Below are 20,265 nucleotides of genomic sequence, written 5' to 3'. Positions count from 1 at the left end.
CCACCACCACGCTCAGCTAATTTTTGTATTTTTAGTAGAGACAGGGTTTCACCGTGTTAGCCAGGATGGTCTCGATCTTCTGACCTTGTGATTCGCCCGCCTTGGCCTCCCAAAGTGCTGGGATTACAGGCGTGAGCCACCGCACCTGGCCAAAAATGATTTTTAAAGTTAAAATTCATTTTGCATGTGGGGTAAGGAATCAACTACTGATTCATACAACACCATGGATGGATCTCACTCAAAAGCATTCTGGTGAGAGGACATACTTAAGATTCCACTTACATTAAATTCTAGAACAGGAAAAACTAATCTACCGTGATAGACAGCAGATCAGTGGTTCCCTGCGGAGAAGTGTATGGTAATGAGGAGACCATAAAGGAGCAGGACAGAACTTATTTGGGAGATGGAAATGTTCTATATCTTAATTTGGATATGGAAGTCACATGGATGTCACATTTATCAGAATAAATTGACCTCATTCTAAAAATATATTGGCTGGGCACGGTGGACTCACACCTGTAATCCCAGCACTTTGGGAGGCCGAGGTAGGTGGATCACTTGAGGTCAGGAGCTCAAGACCAGCCTGGCCAACGTGGCAAAATCCCATCTCTACTAAAAATATAAAAACGAGCCGGGTGTGGTGGTGTGCATCTGTAATCCCAGCTACTCGGGAGGCTGAGGCATGAGAATTGCTTGAATCCAGGAGGCTGAGGTTTCAGTGAGCTGAGATTGCACCATTGCACTCCAGCCTGAGCAACAGAGCGAGACTCTGTCTCAAATAAATAAATAAATAAATAAATAAAAATAAAAATATATGGATACTATTGCATGTAAATTAAACCTCAAGATGATTGATTAAAAAGCACTAATGATGCCAAGTTTTCAAAATGATACAGAGCAACTGACTTCTCCCACACCAGTGGGAAGCATTAAATGGCATGACTTTGGAAATAGGCAGTTTCTTATAAAGTTAAATGTACACATAACCTGTGATCCGGCAAGTTTTGCTTCTAAGTATTTCCCCAAGAGAAAAGAAAACATAGGTCCACAGAAAGACTTGTGCACAAATGTGTACTGCTAAATTTTTAAGTAGTTTTATTCATAATAGTAAAAACATTATAAACAACTAAAATGCCAAAAAACAAATGAACAGAAAAACATGTTTTGCCTAAATGCCAAAAAATAAATGAACAGAAAAACAAATGATGATCTGTTTATCCAATGAAATACTGCCCAGCAATGACAAGGATTTGAACTACTTGTACACATAGCCACACGAATGAATCTCAGAAACATGCAAAACAAGAGAAACCAGATACAGAATGTATTATATGACCCCGGTTATATGAGATTCTAGAACAGGTTAAGTTAATCTATAGTGAAATAAGGCTTATCATTGGTTGCTTGCACAAGGAAGGAGGATGGAGTGAGGAGGTAGGGATAGTATTGTCTGGAAAGAGGTATCAAGAAATTTTCTGGTGGTCATGGAAATGTTCTATATCTCGATTAAAATGGTGGTTGTATTGTTGTATACATTTGTCAAAACTCATTGAACAGTAAGTAGGCTTAAAATTAATGCTTTTCATTGTTCATAAATTATATGTCAGTAAAGTAGATTTTAAAAAGTCTTTTTAAAGCTTATTTTCTATTGCCTCCAAGTTTTTGGTCTAATCAACTAAGGTTGGAATGCCATTAACTGAGACAGGAAAGACAGGAAAGTCAGTGAAAGGAGGTTTGGGGAGGACGAGGAGCTCAGTGTTGGACTTGATTCTCTAGCAGGCCACAAGCAGTCACCTGGCGATCACCCTTGTTCCTCACATCTTCTGCCCATCCATCCTCAAGCACGGCCAGTCTTCCCTGGTCATTATTTCTCAAACAGCCTTTCTTTCCTTCTGGGCTTGTCTGTTCCAACATCCACCTGGATTTCTGGTGTTTTAACTTGACTCTTTAAGGGTGTGTGTATGTAAGTTTTAAATACCTACAAGCGCCAGGCAGATGATGTGGGAACCGCAGCTACCCCGAGAGGACAGGGTCCATCTGAAGGACTGCCCTCTACTCAGCTACAGTCCACTGTTTTTGGGCTGGAGTGCTGCACCAGGGTTTTTCAAGAGAAAACTCGAGTCAAACTCTCCTGGTGTTTGAAGCTAACTTAAAGACATGTAAATATCTTGTAAGCCAACTAGAACCCTTGTGCTGGGCCCAGGCTCAGCCAGTTTCCAATGCCGGTTTTATAACAAGGCAAGTTCTGGTGCTAGGATGGGCTCCAGCGTGGCCTTTTGCTAACCCCGCATTCTGCGCTGGCTCAACCTGGCTGCCAGGAGCCTGTGGGTGCCTGGGATGCTCCTGCTGCTTGCTGGTCCTGCCCTTGGCTCTGACGTCTCCCACTCTAGTATCCCAGTGGCCATAATGACAAGGAGGCCTCCCTCCTAAGGACTTTTGCCAGCCAGGTTTCCTCTTCCAAGTACACATGTAGCCCCAGTGGCCTTTTACACCCTGAAATCTGGTTGTATCTTGCTGCTGTTAAAAGTCTGTCAGTGATGCCCCATCATCCACTGTTAGTTACTAAAGGAGATGTGCATGATACACTCTCCCTCTAGAATCCACCTTCCACCACGCTCTGCCTGAGGCACCTTGCAACTGGGGGCACTACTTACACCCTGCCCTCCAGGCAAACACTGGTCCAGCTCTCTCACCTCTGAGTCTTCACTCCTGTAGTCCCCTCCGCCCAGAACACCTTCTCTAAGGCCCCTGTCAACAAACTTACCCTATCCTTCAAGACACAGTTAGAGTTCACCTCTGCTCCAGATCTCCAATCCCCTAGGGAACGGGCCTCTTTCACCTTTGTTAATCCACCACATACACCCGCTTCCCCCTGCATTTCCGTGCAGGCATCTGTCTGTTTGCACTTCTCCTTCATGGCACTATTGCACCTGTAATTGATCGGCCAATTGCAGCCACAGTTTGGATGCTTTCTTGGTTGTCTATCTGCCTTCTATTTGTCTTGTTCACGCCTTTAGGCCTGGTGCCCAGCTTCCTCGGGTGCCTGAGTCTGTGATGGGATGGGTACCTGTCTTTCCCGGGGTAGACAGTGCCCGGAATGCTGACATCAGTTTCTTTCTGACATGCACGCCTATCTTAGGGCCAGGCCCCCAGGAGGTGCTCTGGTGAAGGTTTTTGGATTTGGAAGGAGGAGGTAGCAGAGGCTACTGAGCCCCCTGCACTGGCTGAATAGTGGGTCCCAGACGGTGCCAGTGACGCAGTGGGGAGGCTGACAGCTTCTGGGTGCGAATGGCCCCACAGTGCGGCCGGGGACCACCCTGCCCACGGCCGGTCAGAGAGCCTGAGGAAGCCGCGTGTGCCTGCGGGCCCTCTCGGTGCCTCGTGGCACCTTACCCTCTACTCCCCTTGTTCTCTAACGTGTTTAATACACTTTCGTGCTGAAAATATAAACAGACTAAACGGTGCTTTACCCCGGGGAGGCAGACAGGAAGTTTCCTCGAGGCCGTGTCCCGTGAGCAGGCGCCAGTGGGCTCAGTCTCCGGGCTCCGGGGTGGCCCGAGTAGGGGGAGGCCTGCGTGCAGTGGGCGCGGGGAGCCCAGCGGGCCGGAGGGCGCCCCGGTGGGGAAGCGGACTGTCCGAGGCGAGCTGGGTGGTGGGAGTACCGCCTGGCTCGCTGTGGGGCCGCAGGGGGGTCCCGTGGCGGGCTGGGCGTGGAGCCTCCGCGGTTGGCTTCCCCGGGCCGCACCGGGGCGGGGCGGGGGGCGGCGCCCCCTGGTGGCCGAATGAGACTCCAGGGCGCGAGGGGCCGCCCACCCCGCCTCGCCCACCCGGCGGGGACGTCCGCGCCTTCTCTGAGGAAGCCAGAGGAAAGGAGCCGAGACCGCAGTCCCCTGGACCCGTTTCCTTGTCTGTGGGATGGCATGATAATTGCATCTCACAGGGCTGTCGTGAAGATTCAAGGAGCAAATGTATGTAAAGCGCTTCGGATGTCTGGTACATTGTGAGCCTTCAACCCACCTGAGCTGTTGAAACTCTGGGATTCAAGCGGCTCGGGTCAAAGAGGAACGGTGTGATACCTGCCTCTGTCCTTTCCAGTGTGGACTCAAAGGAAAGCGTGTGTCTCATCCAGACCCCCCAGTCTCTCTTTTGTAAGCTGGCGGTCATGAAATGTAATGAGGACAAAGGTTTAAACAAATATTGGTCCCTATCTGGGACCTCTGAAGTCACTTTTAATGGATTTGGGGATTTGACAGATTTAAAAAGGGGTGCCTGCTGTGTGGCCCATTTATAGACCTGTAGAGCGAAGAGAAGGAGATTAGTCACACTGGGGGCCGGAGTAGAAGCCGTTTTAAATTAGCTACCCCGCTCTGCCTTGAGACTGAGACTTTCTGACTCTCACTTTCACGCTTGGGTTCCAGCGCCCAGATGAGAAGAGAGAGAAGGTAGAAGAGGAAGGGAGGGAGGGAGGGGATAGAGCAGTGGCCACCAACTCTCCCTGAGTGGGGGCAGAGTGGGTGGTTCTCCCCAGGTGGGCGAGGTGGGGGCCCCAAGGGTATGCTGGGCAGGGGTGGAGTGTGCTGGGAGCACGCGGAAGGACTGCGCCTCTGCTCCTCGGGGTGTGGCGCGGCCCACTCAGGAGCCCCTTCTCTAGGGGCTCAGGAGACTCCAGGAGGGTACTGTGAGCTAGGAATGCCTTCCTGAGCCTGGTTGGTGGGGCCTCTGAGGCCGTTCCTTCAGGCCCTGAGTGGGCAGAGGGGCAGGTGAGCACTAATCCAGGAGCCAGGACTAGGCTGAGCCCACTACTCACAGCCTGGGGTAAGCCAGCCTCAAGACCCTCCAGGATGGTCTCAGCCTGGATCCGACTGCCTCTCCTGCGTGACCACTGTGCTCCTTCACAGGCCTCTGGCCAGCAAGTTCTCAGGATGTGCACAGGTTTTCCTGCTTCCTTACCTTTGCACACCTTTGCTTGTTCCTTTTGCCCAGAAAGTCTTTCCCAGCACACTGGACTCTCTTGAAACCCAGTCTCTCCCACATGGCTAGTATCAAGCCCCTTCTCCCATCGCTCATCGGATGAACTCAGAGCACTGGTACTTTGCCCTGTGTTAAGGTCTTGTCCTAGCTCTGGATTATATGTCCTTGAAGGGTAGGGGCCATGTGTTTGTCACCTCTTGTCCTTGTACACATCAGGTACTCTACACAAATGAAGGGAGGCGTGAGGGACAACTGGAAGGGGCCTCGTTTTCTTCACGTGCAGGATGGGACTAGTCATAGCGGCCCCACAGGGCTGGTGGGAACTCGGGTGCGATTCTGCAATGAGAGTCACCCCATCTCCTCCTCGCCCACAGAGTCTCGCTCCGTCAGCTGTCCTGTTGGACTCTGCAACCTCCCCATCCTGTGGCCCCCTGCCCCAGCAAATCTCTTCCCTCTGAAGCCATCCTTTTCTTGACCCTGCATCTCTCTCAGCCACCACCCCATCTCTGCCTCCTCTGAGCAAATCGTCTTTCCCACCTCCCCAGCCCTCTGCAGACTGCCTCGGCCTTGCCTGAGCATCATCTCCTCAGCTTTGGGGACCCACAGTTGGTGCTTCCTCCATTGGGAAATCTTTCTAGACTGTGTTTCCCAACCCCGACAGTCCCGCAAAGCTGGTTTAAGTGTCCTGGTGAGCAACTGTGTCTACCTAGGTTCACTACCCACAGTAGAGGGTTTTAGTGCTCAACCATATCTGCTCTTTCCTTCTTCTGAGCACACAGAATATTCTGTCCTGCTCTTGTGGCAGCTAGACTGGGAGCAGAGTGAAGAGTGTTACTTTGGGACAAAGCATTGCTTAGCAGTGCGGGATCTTCCAGGACTTTCTTCCCTTGCCCCATGGATCATAGCAGCTTATTATGAAATGGAGGTACCTCAGGTTCCAAACAGTCTGGGTTTCTGAGACACTGGCTGTGGGGGGGCGGGCTCTGAGGCCGTATGTCCAGGCCCTGAGCAGGCAGAGGGGCACTACTGAGCCACTGACCTGAGAGTCACCCAGATCACCGCAGGTTCTGTGAGTGAGATATCTTTTGTTGTGTCAAGTGACTAAGATTAGAGAGGTCTGTTACTACAGCATAGCCAAGCCCTTCCCCACTGATTTACCGACTAAAGAAGTGTTCTAAATGGGTTAATGGCTTGGTAAACTGTAAAGATCTGTGCACATTTTAGTTATTATTATTGCTGTCAAGTTGTAACAGGGCTGGAGACGTGATGTGGCTGGGAGAGTGGAGGAATGGCCAGGGTATGTCATGGAGAAAAACCCTCTCATTTATGATTTGCCAAGGGCTTGCCCAGGATCTGTTTCCATATTTAATCTCTGATGAAAGGTTATAATGAGTCTGGTATCTGGTGCTACTGACAGAAGATGGACCTTTCTTCCCGGTATTTAATTCCTGTGGTTGTGAAAGATAGGATGTATTTCTCCTGGATTTGCTATAATATAGTATTTTAATATCGATTTGATACTGACTGGCTTCAGACTCCAGCTTAACTGTATCTCTCCATCTTTGAGAGTGGTTGAAGAAAATCACATGGCTTTGTTTCTTGAGCAAGAATCTGCTAAGCAGTCACCAGATGGGGCTGTTCCCTTGAAGGCCTGTGTGCAGGATTCTCAGGGCCTTTTCTTCTCAAAACCCTTCCCTCTTTGTCTCTTTTCTCCACAACTCTCCTTTAACTCATGGTGCTATAGGGATAAATTGCCCTGTTTAATGAATAGTTGTTGAATAGAAGGTAAGTACATGAACTGTTACCTGGTTCTCCTGCCTCCTTTACCCACTTTAATTGGCCCTCAAGAGATTCCCCCACTTCCGTCCCATGGGCCAGTGAACATCAGTGGGAAAAGAGGGGCCTCTCCACCATTTTAGTCCACGCTGACTCTTCAGAATGACTCAGCTGGGGAGATTGGGCTGGACCAGAGAGAGGTGGACAGCCTGGTTTGAGTCTAGGCCTGGCCAGCTATTATGTGAAGCTGTCCACAACGGTTGCTTCCTCAGAATCAGATACCTCACCTTTAAATGGGACATCCATCATGGAGGATCACCCCAGAGGGCTTTGGGCCAAAGGGTAATTGATAGAGATATGGTATTTAGTTATCACTGTATTTGTACTTTTTCCAAGAAGCGTCAAAGAAGGATGGACTATAAAAGGTTCCTGCACACTCTTCCTTTTCTGGCTTTTTTGTTTAGCCCTTGAGGGGCTGGATTGGGTGAGGAGAGGGAGTGGTGCAGAGGAGTGGGCTTCCTAGGACGGGCTGGGAGAGGGCATGGCTACGAGTGTGCATAGGGAGGTGGGCCTAACCCTGGGGTCTAGGTTTTGTAGGATTTTCAGGCTCAGGTGAGAAGCAGGGCCATTAAACAGCCTCAAATGGGAAAGGGACCAAAGACTCACGATGGCACCCTTGATTCAAGGGTAAGTGGCATCCAAGGACCTTCAGATGGCACTAGGAGCCAGAACCAAGCATGGTTGATACTGAATTTCCAGCCAGACAGCAGGATGGGGGGTTTGAAATCAATAACTGATTTAAAGAAATAAGTAATTTTTTCTTTTTGCACATCCAAGCTTGTGAAATGAGAATGTCTGTCTCAGTACTGATAAGAGCCTCATATAAATGTGAGCTCTCGGATTGTTTTTCATGCCCACTCACTCTTGGTTGCAGTCATCCAAAAAATCAGATTCACAGACATCTCTTCACCTTGTTATCCTTCACTCACCTTTGAATATACCAAAGGCCTATTGAGCCTGTACATTTCTCAGTGGCCTAAGCACAAATGGGCATCCCCCAGGCTCCACTGCACTGACAGTCCACCTCACAGGGTTTGGGAACCACCCACATCAATCTCATGAGGGGCCATTAAAAGTGCCATTCCTGGGTCCCTCTCAGACCCACAGAAGTAGACTCTGGGGCTGGGTGGAAGGTGTTGGGAATTTGCATTTTAACAACATCCTCTATGAGTGTCACACACTCAAGAAAGTTAAGCTTTGCTCTAGAAGTGAAATGAAAGTGACACTATTATATTCCCTGCTGACAGCTGAGAAGAAAGATTTTCTGGGGAGTAGTAGTACTGGTTGTGACCATGTGATCAATTATGATTATGGTATTAATTCTGTTTTGTGCCATGGACTTAGCTGTTTGCGTCCAACTCCCCTTCTGGATATAAACCCAAGAGCAGAGATCTGGCCTCCTCAGAGCCCAGCAGAACTACACTGAAGGGATAAGCAGTGTCTGGTACCTGCCTGATACCAGGCTAATGGGTTGACAGTTGCATTACCTCTAATCCTCATGGCCATGGGCTCCTGGGGTTTATGTCATAAGCACTTTCTCTGTTTACAAGATGCAGGTGCTGGCAGGGCGCAGTGGCTCGCGCCTGTAATCCCAACACTTTGGGAGTCCGAGGTGGGAGGATCACTTGAGGTCAGGAGTTTGAGATCAGCCTGGCCAACATGGTGAAACCTTGTCTCTACTAAAAATAGAAACATTAGCCAGGTGTGGTGGCGCAGGCCTATAATCCCAGCTACTCTGGAGGCTGAGGCAGGAGAATCTCTTGAACCCCGGTGGCAGAGGTTGCAGTGAGCCAAGATTGTGCCACTGCACTCCAGCCTGGGTGACAGAGCAAGACTCCATCTCAAAAATAAAATAAAAATAAAATAAAATAAAGTGCAGGTGCTATCTGTTCTCTGACAGATGTATATGACAACATAAATTCAGGACCAAGTTACCTCAATAGCAAAATTAGAATATTTTAATAGTAATATCATAATAGAATAAAGGTTTGGGAGGGCAACCATAATCTTCTAGAACCTGAAGGTTGGCATTCATTGTTCATAAACTCAGCTGAAGGCAGTGCCTTCCAAATTTGGTTAGATTGCTGTGGGAAAGACCAGGGTTAGTTGCAGGGAATCATTTTCCAAGCAGAACCATTTCAAATGCTAAAACTGGCCCCTGAGGTTATATTGAGCCTCCCTTCCTGAGTGAGATGTTTGGAAATGAGGTGGCTTTGGAAATAAGCCTGTCTGTAACAGTGGTTTCCACAAAGACGTCAGTCTCATGGCATTGGATATTGTTTGGACACTGACATGAATGTTTTGGCATATCACCATATGAGGCCTTTCCAGAGGTGGCTTCTAGTATGCTTCTGGAGGGGGTCTTCCAAGAAGAGTGGCACTTAAGGGTCATGTATGGCCATGACCCATGCCCAGTTGTTCCAGAGGACACGGTGAGACAGAGCTGTCTGGCAAAGGGCCAGGTGCAGAGTCAGTCTGGGGGCCATGGATGGCATGGATAGTGAGGTCAGGATCCTTCATGCCAATCTGTGGCTGCTTGCTGTCCCCACCTCTCCTCCTGCTCTCATCAACTCCCATGCCCCCAGTCCCACACTGCCCACCGAGCACACCCTGGGAGGAGGCCCTAATGTAAATGGAGGGAGGTGAGGTAAAAGCTGAGGGAAGCTCCTTGGAGAACCCTGTATTAGCGCTGCTTTGCACAAAGTCGGTCTCCGATAAATATATTTGTTGAAGAATGGCCTCCTTTGTTGGCTTCTGTCTCTCAACCTCTATCACATAGCAGCGGTGTCTGTCAGCCCAGGCACCCACCTCTCTGGAGGCAGTGAGAAGAGGCTGAGAAAATGGTGATGGTGTGAGCACATTTGAAACCAGGAAAGCCACCCTTGACTGGCTCTGTTTTGTGGGCCGCAGCTTGCCCTCCAGCTTGGTGGCAGTGGACATCCACTCTGCTTCGTCACTTGCTTTGCTGACATCTCTTCTGCCTCTCTACTCCTCGGAATACAGGCTGAAGTCCAGACAGGGAAGAACATGTGAAGCCACCTCATCTGCTGCCAGGGAGATGTGGGAGGTTCTTCCCATTACTCTTGAGATGAGGGGGTCGCGTCCCCACATTGAAGGGGTGGGAGGTTGGGCATCAGGACCATTTCATAGGCCTTCCTTGGGTCTTCACTATGTTGTAGCTTTCTCAGTTTGAAATGTACCCCAGAAAGACAGGGATAAAATGTGAGGATCTAAGGACAGAAAGTCCAAGGTTCATATGGACAGCACTTAGATGACCCATCCTTGGTGTTTCTCAGTCCCTGCTCTGGTGCCTGTGTGCAGGTAATGGGCAGAGCCTGTACTTCCCAACATGGCAGCATCCAGAATGGCCTCTAGGTATAGGAAGTGAGGATCTGAGGGGGAGGGAGCCAGCCCCTCCCATAGTCTGTGCTGATGCCAAACCCAGGTGCAAAGGGGGCTACAGCCAGGCTCCCCAGTCTCCCAGTGGCTCTGGCTATTAATAACTCAGCCACTTCCTTCTTCCTCTCACCCCTGCCACTCTGCAGGGTGTGGGCAGTCAACGGGAGAGTGGAGCTGCCTGGCAAGAAGGGCACATACCCTTTTCTCTCTCTGTTTAGGATTCCCCCCAGGGCTGGTGAGGGGCCTGGCTGCCTCAGTGGGCATCCTCGATGAAGAACTCAGCACTGAAGTGAGCCTGGGCATCTGGAGGCCCCTTCCAAGGGGCCAGGGAAGACTCAGCCCCCCAACTCTGGCCCATGCAGCCCAGGTGCACAGTGGCCCTTAGGAACTGTGGGGAGGACTCTGGGAGGACGAGGTAGGGAAGGCAAATGAGGACTGGGGTTTTCTTTCTTGTTTAAAAATACAAAAAGGAAATGACGTGTTAACATTAGTGAATATAGGCAGGTGTGGAAGAGGCACGGTCCGCTCTCTGGAGCAGGGCAGTGGCCCGGGCGGGGGTCAGATGAGGCCTGCCGCCTTCTGCACGTTGTACTCCTTGTTCTTCTTCACCCTCCAGCTGATGAAGCAAAGCAGCAGCATGCCCAGCGCCTTGTAGCCCATCTGCAGGCCCAGGTACCTGTGGGCAAGAGGAGGCAGGACTGGTGAGGGAGGGGGCTCTGCAGCCCACATCCCAGGGCCAGGACCACCGGGAAGAGCCACGTCATTCCCATGCTGGCCCACGAAGGGTGTGGGCACCATCCAGGTGTGGATCACTTTCCTCATTTCTTTGACCCAAAAGGGAACAAAGCTGCAGGGAAGCAGGCAGGGAGTAGGCATGGGACTCCTAATCCGGGGCTCGTCATCCCTCCACCGGCTCTTTCCAGAGGACCAGAGGTGACCCAGCTGCCCCAGCCAGCCCTGGAGGGTCCTGTCAACCAAGCAGAGCCAGAAGGAGAGGGGCCTCTTCTCATTGCCCTCTTGACCTGTCCCTTTTGCGGCTTTCTCTGCCACTCCCATACCATTTCCAGCCCCTGCCCAGTCCCCTGAAGCCCACCTTCCTGTGGTGTCTGGGCCATATGACAATGGCAGCAGGTGAGGTGGCTGGAAGGGGTGCAGAACCCAATGGCACTGCAGCTGGGCATGGCCCATTGAGGCAGGTTGGTCCGCCTGCCCTGGCCCTCTGCCAGGAGCCATGATATGGCCCCTCTGTCTCTGAGCAGCAGGAGGCTGCCCCCATTGTTCCCCATTGTTCCCCATTGTTCCACATTGTTCCACATTGTTCCACAGCCATGGCCTCTTCCTTGGGCTGCAGCCATCCCCACCCTTTCTTTCTGCTGCTGCCCCTTCCAAACGCTTTCGGGTCATGGAAGTCCCTGGACATCTCCCTGTGAGCCCTGAAAAGCCTGTTATAGTAGCCCCTGCTCCCTGTCCATGGCAGGGCTGCAGAGCTGGCCCTTCATGTTTTCTTCTTCGGAAGCCTGACAGCCCCCACAGTAGCCACTGGGCATATGACTACTGTCATCTCAAGCCCAGGGCCTGGCTCCGGGACACACATGCGTGTTGGGCCCTCACCTGTCTCGGAGAGCATCGTTGTCATAGTAGGCGCAGGCCCCTCGCCTCCCCAAGCACAGCGAGTTCCACCGGATGCAGGAGTGGTCAATGGTGAGGCCATAGAGGGCTGGAGATGGCAGCCAGGCTGGAAGAGGGTTCGGAAAGCCCTGGTCAGATGGAACTGCAGGCAGAGGTGCCCAGCAGGGATGTGGGAGCCAAGTCCCCTGCCCGGTTCACATGTATGAGAATGGCTGTGCTGCACCCATAGGACTCACAGTGACTCTGGAAAGCAGAATAGCTTTCTGTGAAGCCTGAATTTCTCTTTCACCAGAAGGCTTAGAGGAGAAAAGGGACCTGGGCCATTCTTTCAAGGCAGAGTAAGTCACAGGGATCACCTTGATGCCAGCTCAGACATCCCACATAGTTCTCCTGAGGTCAGCTCAGAGTGGAGCTACATGGGCCTCCACTGTGTGGCAGGAGGCTCTCCAGGCATCGACTTCTCAGGTCCTCACACTGGCCCTGAGGTGTGGGTGCCCACTTTTTAGTGAAGAGGAAGGGGTTCTTGGCTGGGACACTGTAACATAGCCAAGAGAAGTCAAGGCAGGACTTTGAACCCTGGTTTATGGAGGTTCGAATCCCATGCGCTTCCACCACACCAAGCTGCCCTATTGGATTAGACAATACCCCTCTGCAGACCTCCCAATACCTGGCTTCTCAGAGCTTCTTCTCCGGGCCCCCGAACTTCCCAGCAGCTGAGTGCTAAGATTTGGCTTGGCAGGGGCTGTGCCTTCCTGGCTGTTAAATATTCTGGACGCCTACACTATGCGTGGGTAGTGTACCACTAGCTACAGCTCTAGGCAGTTACTGGACTGGGGAGGGACTTGTCCAGGATTTACACCAAGGCTGGCCCATCCCATTCTCAGAACCAGGGTGCTGAGAAGAACCTCCCAGACTTTGTTTAGGGCCCTGTGAGCAACTGCTTCCAGAAGAAATACAGACAATATTCCACTTGTGGCACTGCCCACAAGTGGGAAACTATAAGAAGAAGCCTCTCCACTCAAATCCTGCTCACTCCCAAGTCTCCAGGTGAACAGAGGGATGAAAACTGGCCAGGCAGAGTGACATATGACACTTCCCTGCGTAGAAACAAAGTCCAGAAACATTGTCGACCCAATCCCAATGGGTCATTAAAAACCTGTAATAGGAAGTCCTTTTATCTACCCAAGAGTGGATTGTGTTCTTGGGTGATACATGGAACCCCTCCAGGCCTGGGTTTTCTCACTGTGGTCCCACATTGAGTTATCTGAGCTCAAATGGAAAAACAAAAGCAGCAAGTGCTTCGAGCAGTGCGACAGAGTCGAGAGAGTCCTTGTTTTCAAGGCCATTTTCGAGGTTGCTGGAGGAAGCAGGAAAGGGCTCTTTAGAGCCTGTCCTAGTTGCTGGATGGGCTGAGAGGAATGTGAGGTCTCCTTCCCAGCAGAAGTTTTAGAGAAAGTTAAGTTATAAATGAAAATAAGGAGCTCTGATGACAACAGAGCCTCTGCTGGGAGGACAGGTAGATCCTGCCCCCCTGCTTCCTCTGTTTATAATGCAGGCAGCAAGAGCAGGGTCTAAAGAGGCTCTGCAGGGACTAGAGGAACAAGAAATCCCACTGAAAAAGCTGGTTCATTCCCATCATCCAAACACTTCTCCCAACCTGGGGTTGGATTGGGCCCAGCAAGGGCTCCCGCTCACCTGGCCCCAGTAGGAACATCACCAACACATCTCAAAATGGGGATGGAAGCTGCTGCTCTCACCGCAGGGTGCGGTGTTGACTGAGGCACAGTGGGCTATACATCATTTCAGCATTTATGGTCAGAAATGACACCTTATAGTAACTGAAGTTCCTCTTGCTGGAGTCTCCACATTCCCCTCTGTAGTTTGCACCCTTAATTAATACATCCTCAGTTCAATTAGGTCCCTTTACTTCTGTGTGCCTGACATTACAAGGATCCCTCTATTACTGCCTTGTGTTAAATCTAGTGTACGGATGTGTCGAGAAGGAACAGCCAGTGTGAGCAGTCCAGGAACGGGCCTGCATTGTGCCCCCAGCCCTCCGCCCAGGCACCCCTGCTTGAGGCAGCTTGAGCACCCCTGCTGCCTCAAGCAGCTCGCCCTCCCGCGGGGCACTGTTGATCACTTGTGCACAGCGCCATTCCTCTGGTGGGCTCTGGACTGCTTGAGGGCAGGCAGGACTCACCAGCAGAGGGCCCCACGTGGAAGAAACTTTTGCTGAATAGTTTTAGGAGGAGTGAATTTTGTAAATGGAAAGGAAGCCAGGGCTGGGCTCAGCCGCTGCTCTGACTTGGCAGGAATGCAAAGTTTTGTTCCTACAGTGAGTTTTGGGAGAAAGATTTAAAAATACCTGCCTTTAACACTCTATTAGGTATTCTCAGCTGTGTTCACTTTTAATTTTTCTTACATAACTTAGTTAGGAATGAATGCCATAGATGGAGTCTTTCCTAACCTCAAGCAATCTGGGAGACCGTCCACATGGATTTTGGCATCTGCTGTTGATTATGCACAGCTTCTCTTTGCCATGGAGATGAGATGGTGCTTCCTCCATCGCTACCTTGCACCCATAGCCCTCGGATGCCCCATCGCCTGCGGCCACTTTTGGGAAGAGGGGTCTTAGACACTTACCCAGCAAGCGCATCAACAAGAACTGCACCCCGATGGCAAATGACTTTTCCTCCTGGTTCACCACACTGAAAAGACAGACAGCAAATCAGCAGTGGGAGGATTCAGGGCTGCACGATCCCTTGGGTAAGGGACAGCCAGCCTCAGAGCGGGTCAGAACCAACCCTCATGCGGCCTGACAAGCCCTCTGGTGATTGGGTTCACCTGGGCTGAATGCTCTAGTTCTTTACATCAGTGGTCTCAAAGCGTGGTCCCTGGATCATCAGCATTCCCTGGGAGCTTGTTAGATATGCAGATTTTCAGGCCCACCCCGGACTTACTGAGTCAGAAAGTCTGCGGATGGGGCCCAGCAATCTGTATTTTACCTCCAGGAGATTCTGATGTACCACTGAAAACCACTGGTCTGTGTGATTTTCAGGGCTGCCCAGAGCCCCCTTCAAGAAGCAGAGGGCAGTAGAGGCTAGGAGTGGAGAGAAGGATGCTGTGGGTGTGTTGATAGCAGCAGGTCTGAACAACTCCCACAGAATGTCTTATACCAGTAAAAGACAGCCCTGCTGCAAAGTGTAATTAGAGCCCTTGGGCTGCAGGCTTCTGTGCACAGCTAAAAGAATTCCCTACCCCGGGCTAGCTCTGGGTGTGTGCATACAACTCCACCCTCAGAAAGGTCCCATGTTTGGCTTAATGCTCTGCTGCAGCTGTCTGGAAATTCTTAATTTTTGAGCCAGGGGCTTTACATTTTCATTTGTAATAGGTCCTACAAATTAGGTAGCTGGTCCTGCCCCTAATCATCTTCCTTCAAGAGAGGAAAATGTGTTTGGCTAAGGAAGGAGATTCAGAGAGAGCGGGAGACAGCCCTGCCGTCCCAGCTGGGGAGTGGAGAGAGGGAGAGGACACCCCCACACAAGGTGGGGAGCCAGCAGCTGGCCAGCAGAGCACCTGATGAGTGACTTTACTCCAGGACTCTCTGTGCTCTGGGCACACACACTCCCAGTGGGTGCTTGTTGGGAAGAGCTTTCAGTACGAGGGGACAGTGAGGAAGGGAGCTCAGAAGTAATCCCCAGGCCTCTACCTATGGTTTGTTTCACCACCACCATCACAGTTCCACTAGCAAACTGGAAAGTGACCTTTGCCCAGCCCCTGAGGGATGGTCCGGTGAGAGAAATACTCACTGGGGCAGGGGAAGAGGCACCCCTTGGGGCCCCCCAGTATAAAGTGTCTCAAATCCTGTTGTGCCTACAGATCCCTCCAGTGGTCTGGTTCATAATAGATGCCTGCCTTGTCTTGGCCCTTGCCCTGGGCCCACTCATTCTCAATGAAATGGGACTTGGCCACCCCAATTTGGCTTTTGATTGAGGTCCTGGGCCCCTTCTAGTCTCGGTCCCATGTGGCCCTGAATGAAAGCTGGCTTTCTGACCTCTCTTTCTCCTTCCACATTTTCAGCTAGCCTTCACTTCCAGCTTGTGTTCCCATGGCTAACTGGGGGCCAGGGCTCATACAAATAATGCTTGGGTCACCTACAAAGTCATTTTTTTTCTTCTGAGACAGAGTCTCATTCTGTCACCCAGACTGGAGTGCAGTGGCTCAGTCTTAGCTCACTGCAACCTCTGCTTCCCAGGTTCAAGCAATTCTCCTGCCTCAGCCTCCCAAGTAGCTGGGACTACAGGCGCCCGCCACCACACCCGGCTAGCTTTTGTATTTTTAGTAGAGACAAGGTTTTGCCATGTTGCCCAGGCTGGTCTTCAACACCTGACCTCAAGTGGTCCACCCACCTCGGCCTCCCAAAGTGCTGGGATTACAGGTGTGAGCCACCACACCCGGCCTACGAAGTCATCTTTAAGCCTCTCCTTCTTCACACTAAATAGCATCAATTCTGTCATGTTTCCCAATGGGATTTATCTTTAAATCGTTGTGGGATCCGGGGGCCTCCTCTCCACCTCCTACCCCTACTCGACCTAGAAAGGAGAGCTTTTTCTAGAGAAGCCCATCTTGTGGTTGAAATGATGCTCTGTTCTTCCTGACTTCCTCGTCCCTGGGATTTGACAGGAGTCCTCTGGGAGGAGATTTGACAGGGATTGCCCTTTTCCCTGCTGCACAGGGACTTGCCAGGGAGATTTTCTTACCCTGTCCCATCTCCTCATCATGGCCTTGTGTAGTTTTATGTCAGGGCTAGAGGGTCCACTGTGGTCCATCTGACCCAAGGTGCAAGAAGGGAAGCCTGCTGAAGAGTCTCTGGTGAAGGTGTCAGTGCTTTGAATGTGCAGGATGGGGAGCAGCAGAGAAGGGAGTGACTGTGGTGTCAGGGAAGGCAGCACGCTGTGGGTTCCAAGCATCCTTGCACCTTCTTGCTGAGTAAGCTCAAAATGCAAGGTCCTGACTGCTGTTTTCCTGCACCGTTTCTCAGAGTTGTAGTTGCAATGAGCAACCCTGAGGCATGAGTTAACGTTTCCTCCAAGACCAGGAGCAGCATTGCTCACTGGTCACCGTAGAAGTGGTGGCTCTTCTATGCTCAGTGTTCTTACAAAGTGTGCACCTGGGCCTCTCTGTGTCACCCCTGTAGGATTTGGGGGGCAAGGATAACTGACACACCCTAAGTTTTGTGCTTTCTGTGCTGTCATAAAGTATTTTGTCTTTGACCCAGGAGTCTCACATCTTCTGCCAGCATCCTTGAAATAGTATTTGATTTGATAGCTTTCAAGCTAACTTGATAGCTCACTTATAAATACGGTAAAATCCCAGATCCCAACAAGTGGCTGCATCTGCTCCTTTCTTTTCTCTGAGCCTTCTGGGGAAAATAGGACATAGACACCTAGCTGGCTGTTAATTATTATTATTATTGTTATTTGATTAATAGTGATAATTAACCAATATATAGAACACCTTATATTTGCAAAGCAATTTACCATGTAATCCTGACAGCAACCCTTTGAGGTCGATATCATTATTATCATTTCATGAATGAGGAGACTGAGGCTCAATGAGGCTAGGCAACACCCTAACACAGCCAGTATGTGGCAGAGCAGGGACTTTGATCCTGGCACCGGGAGTCCAAATCCTGTGTTTTTGCCCTCTCTACTTGCGAGGTGAGTGAGGACAGGAGGGAGGGAAGCAGGGGTGGGTTAGGTGAATTTGGTACAACTGTTGTTTTCTCCTTGCAGCCAGTGAGGTGAAGAGCGGGTCATTCCCAGTGAAAAGCTCAGAGGCATTCATTGCCAGCTGCCAGCTGTAACGGGACGCCCTGCTCCTCCCCTCCAGCTCTGGCCAGCCACTCCCTTCCTGACCTGAGGACTTGGTCCTGGAGCCAATCATACCGGGATTTTCTCATTTTCATCCTTTTCCATAGCCCTCACTCTGACTCTGAAACTTTCCACATTTTCCTGCCTTGCTTTTATGCATCCAACTAAATTCTCTTTGCTCTTCTCATTTCTTTTAGAATTTAAAAATAAGCAAACCTACAGGCGTTTCCAAGGTGTGGAGCCAGGCAGCCTGGCTTCAACAAGTGGCTCAGCCATTCACTGGCTCTGCCATACTACACTAGTGATTTTTTTTTTAATTATTATTATTTTTTGAGACGGAGGCTCACTCTGTCACACAGGCTGGAGTGCAGTGGCATAATCTTGGCTCACCGCAACCTCTGCCTCGCAGGTTCAAGTGATTCTTCTGCCTCAGCCTCCCAAGAAGCTGGGATTACAGGCACCGGCCACCACACCCAGCTAATTTTTGTATTTTTAGTAGAGATGGGGTTTTGCCATGTTGGCCAGGCTGGTCTTGAACTCCTGACCTCAGATGATCCGCCTGCCTCGGCCTCCCAAAGTGCTGGGGTTACAGGCATGAGCCACCGCGCCCAGCCTAGGCTTGTGATTTAACCTCCAATGTTCAGAGTGGAGGCACCAACAGGGCCTGTGTCACACGGACGCTGTGGGACTGAATGAGGCCCTGCAATGAGGAGCTCAGCACAGCGCCTCCCAGGGCAGGGCTCCCAGCATTGTTGCCATTATTATTATTTCCCCTCAGCAAAAGAACATTGCACATTGTCATTCAAAGGACTCTGAGGGTGAGGAAAGTGGGGAGAAATGAGAAATAGGCAACTAGGCGCAAAGTCAAAGGGAGTTGTGGGGAAGGAGAAGCCACGCCCCAGACCCCCAGAGGTTTGCCACTCACCGCAGAACCATCATGTAGAGGGGGTTGTGGGAGATGCAGGCTATCAGGGACACGAAGGAGATGAGGAAGATGGCCGGGAGCAGGAAGTGGGCACAGGGGACAGGGCACGATCCTGTCTTTGCTGAAGCGGATCCCCCAGTCACACAGCTGCAGTTCAAATAGATCTTGAAGAAGAAGGGGAGGGGAAAAGGGGAAACTTTGTGATTATTTCACTTTCACACACTTCAGAGGTCTGCACCAGCTCTTCCTGGAGACTTAGCTTTCAACCCTTGTGTTCTCTGGATCTGGTTCCCAGGGAAGCTGGGTGAGGCTGAGGAGGCCAGGTGAGGATTTCAAGCTGGCCCAGGGGTCCCACCTCTGTCACTGTTTGGGCAACAGAAATTATCTTCTGGGATGGGCTGGGCTCCTCCAGAAGTCACATCTGCCTCTGGATTCCCCGGGAACACTGCCAGGCTAGGCCCCCCACCCCCAGCTTGGAGCCAGGGGCCCAGGAGGGCTCTCCTTTGGGCCAGGCCTCCTGTGCCCAGCAGTGGCGGTTTTGCAGATTGTTGTTTTTGCTGTTTGTGTGTTTATTGCAGAGGGAGGCATAACCAGTAGGAGGGCAACGGGAACACAGTGGAATTCCCTGAGTTCTGATGCTGTCAGGCCTTTGCTGGAGCTCCCTGCCTGAAAGAAACTCCTTCTGCCTAGAAGGGACTCCTGAGGAGGCCCCTGTCTCAAGTCTGCAAGTCCATATGGCTCAATACTGTTGTCCAACTCACTTTAGTGGCCACTGCCCTTGTCTGGTGGTCTTCACCTTCCTTCGCTGCTCTTGTCAGATGGCCCAGCCTGTGATAATTTCAGTGTCCAAGCAGTTACAGGACTAATATTGGAACTAATGGACTAGTATGTTTCCTTCTGCCAACAGTGGTAACTATGCACCCTCTTCACTTGGCCCCTAGGAAACTCCAAAGTTAGTTATATACAATATGGCTATTACTCTCTTCAGTCTAGATTTTTTAAATAGAGACTTTTTTCTTTATAATTTACTGTTTTTTTTCTTGATATTTTGCTAATGGATTTTTGTCTTGAGGTACGTATGCTGTTATGGGAAACTTGCCAAGATTATTTCTGGAAGTAGGTGACTCAGAGGTAAGTTAACAAAGATAAGAAAACCACAGAAGCCAACACAACTGGAAGGCAACTCAAAGAGCATCTTGTCCAAGTTCCTTGTCCTTCCTCTGCCTGGGAGCCACGCTCCTTTGCCCACGGAGGTGGCAGTGGCAGCAGCCTTGCCCTGTCCTTTCAGAGGAGGTTGGTAACTAGGCACTAGCCTTGCCCATCTCCTCCATACAGGCTTAAGGGAATAAGGCATGTTCCTAGCTTACGTTAACTGCACAGTCTTCTCATTGCTCAGCAGTTCCTAAGCCTGGCCCGCCTGGCTCTGGCTCCTGCCTGCTCCCTGGCCAGCTGGGCGTGACACTCCTCCTGCAGCACCAAGCCTGGCCTTTTCTCTTCTTTCCTACAGCGTGCCCAGTACATTCATGCCCATGGGACTTGTACTTGCTGCTCCCTTTAGCTGGAATGCACTGCTCCTGGTGTGCATAGAATTCTGTTCTGATTGTTCAGTTCTAATGTCACCCCCTCCGGGAG

At 50.9% G+C, this 20,265-nt stretch overlaps 2 protein-coding genes across 2 annotated transcripts in view; both read right to left on the bottom strand.

Moving 5' to 3' along the window:
* Nucleotides 1-4,348: 4,348 nt before the first annotated feature.
* LOC105532763 (chromosome unknown open reading frame, human C3orf36) lies at nucleotides 4,349-5,391 on the bottom strand. Its single transcript, XM_011971041.1, is given in 4 exon segments — nucleotides 4,349-4,468; nucleotides 4,470-4,658; nucleotides 4,661-4,871; nucleotides 5,324-5,391. Coding segments are annotated over 4 exon segments (588 nt in total).
* Nucleotides 5,392-8,738: 3,347 nt separating this feature from the next.
* Nucleotides 8,739-20,265, bottom strand: part of SLCO2A1 (solute carrier organic anion transporter family, member 2A1) — a 91,908-nt gene continuing 80,381 nt past the window's right edge. The window contains exons 11-14 of the mRNA XM_011971037.1: nucleotides 18,634-18,797; nucleotides 14,479-14,543; nucleotides 11,818-11,941; nucleotides 8,739-10,882 (exon numbers count right to left, since the gene is read on the bottom strand). Coding sequence (XP_011826427.1) covers nucleotides 10,765-10,882; nucleotides 11,818-11,941; nucleotides 14,479-14,543; nucleotides 18,634-18,797 — 471 coding nt within the window. The 3' untranslated portion in view covers nucleotides 8,739-10,764. The remainder of the gene's footprint in view (nucleotides 10,883-11,817; nucleotides 11,942-14,478; nucleotides 14,544-18,633; nucleotides 18,798-20,265) is intronic.

The sequence above is a fragment of the Mandrillus leucophaeus genome, unplaced genomic scaffold (genome assembly GCF_000951045.1).
Source record: "Mandrillus leucophaeus isolate KB7577 unplaced genomic scaffold, Mleu.le_1.0 Scaffold981, whole genome shotgun sequence".
Taxonomy (NCBI): Eukaryota; Metazoa; Chordata; class Mammalia; order Primates; family Cercopithecidae; genus Mandrillus; species Mandrillus leucophaeus.
The sequence above is the reverse complement of the archived record's forward strand: the minus strand, read 5'-3'. Positions and strand labels throughout refer to the sequence as shown.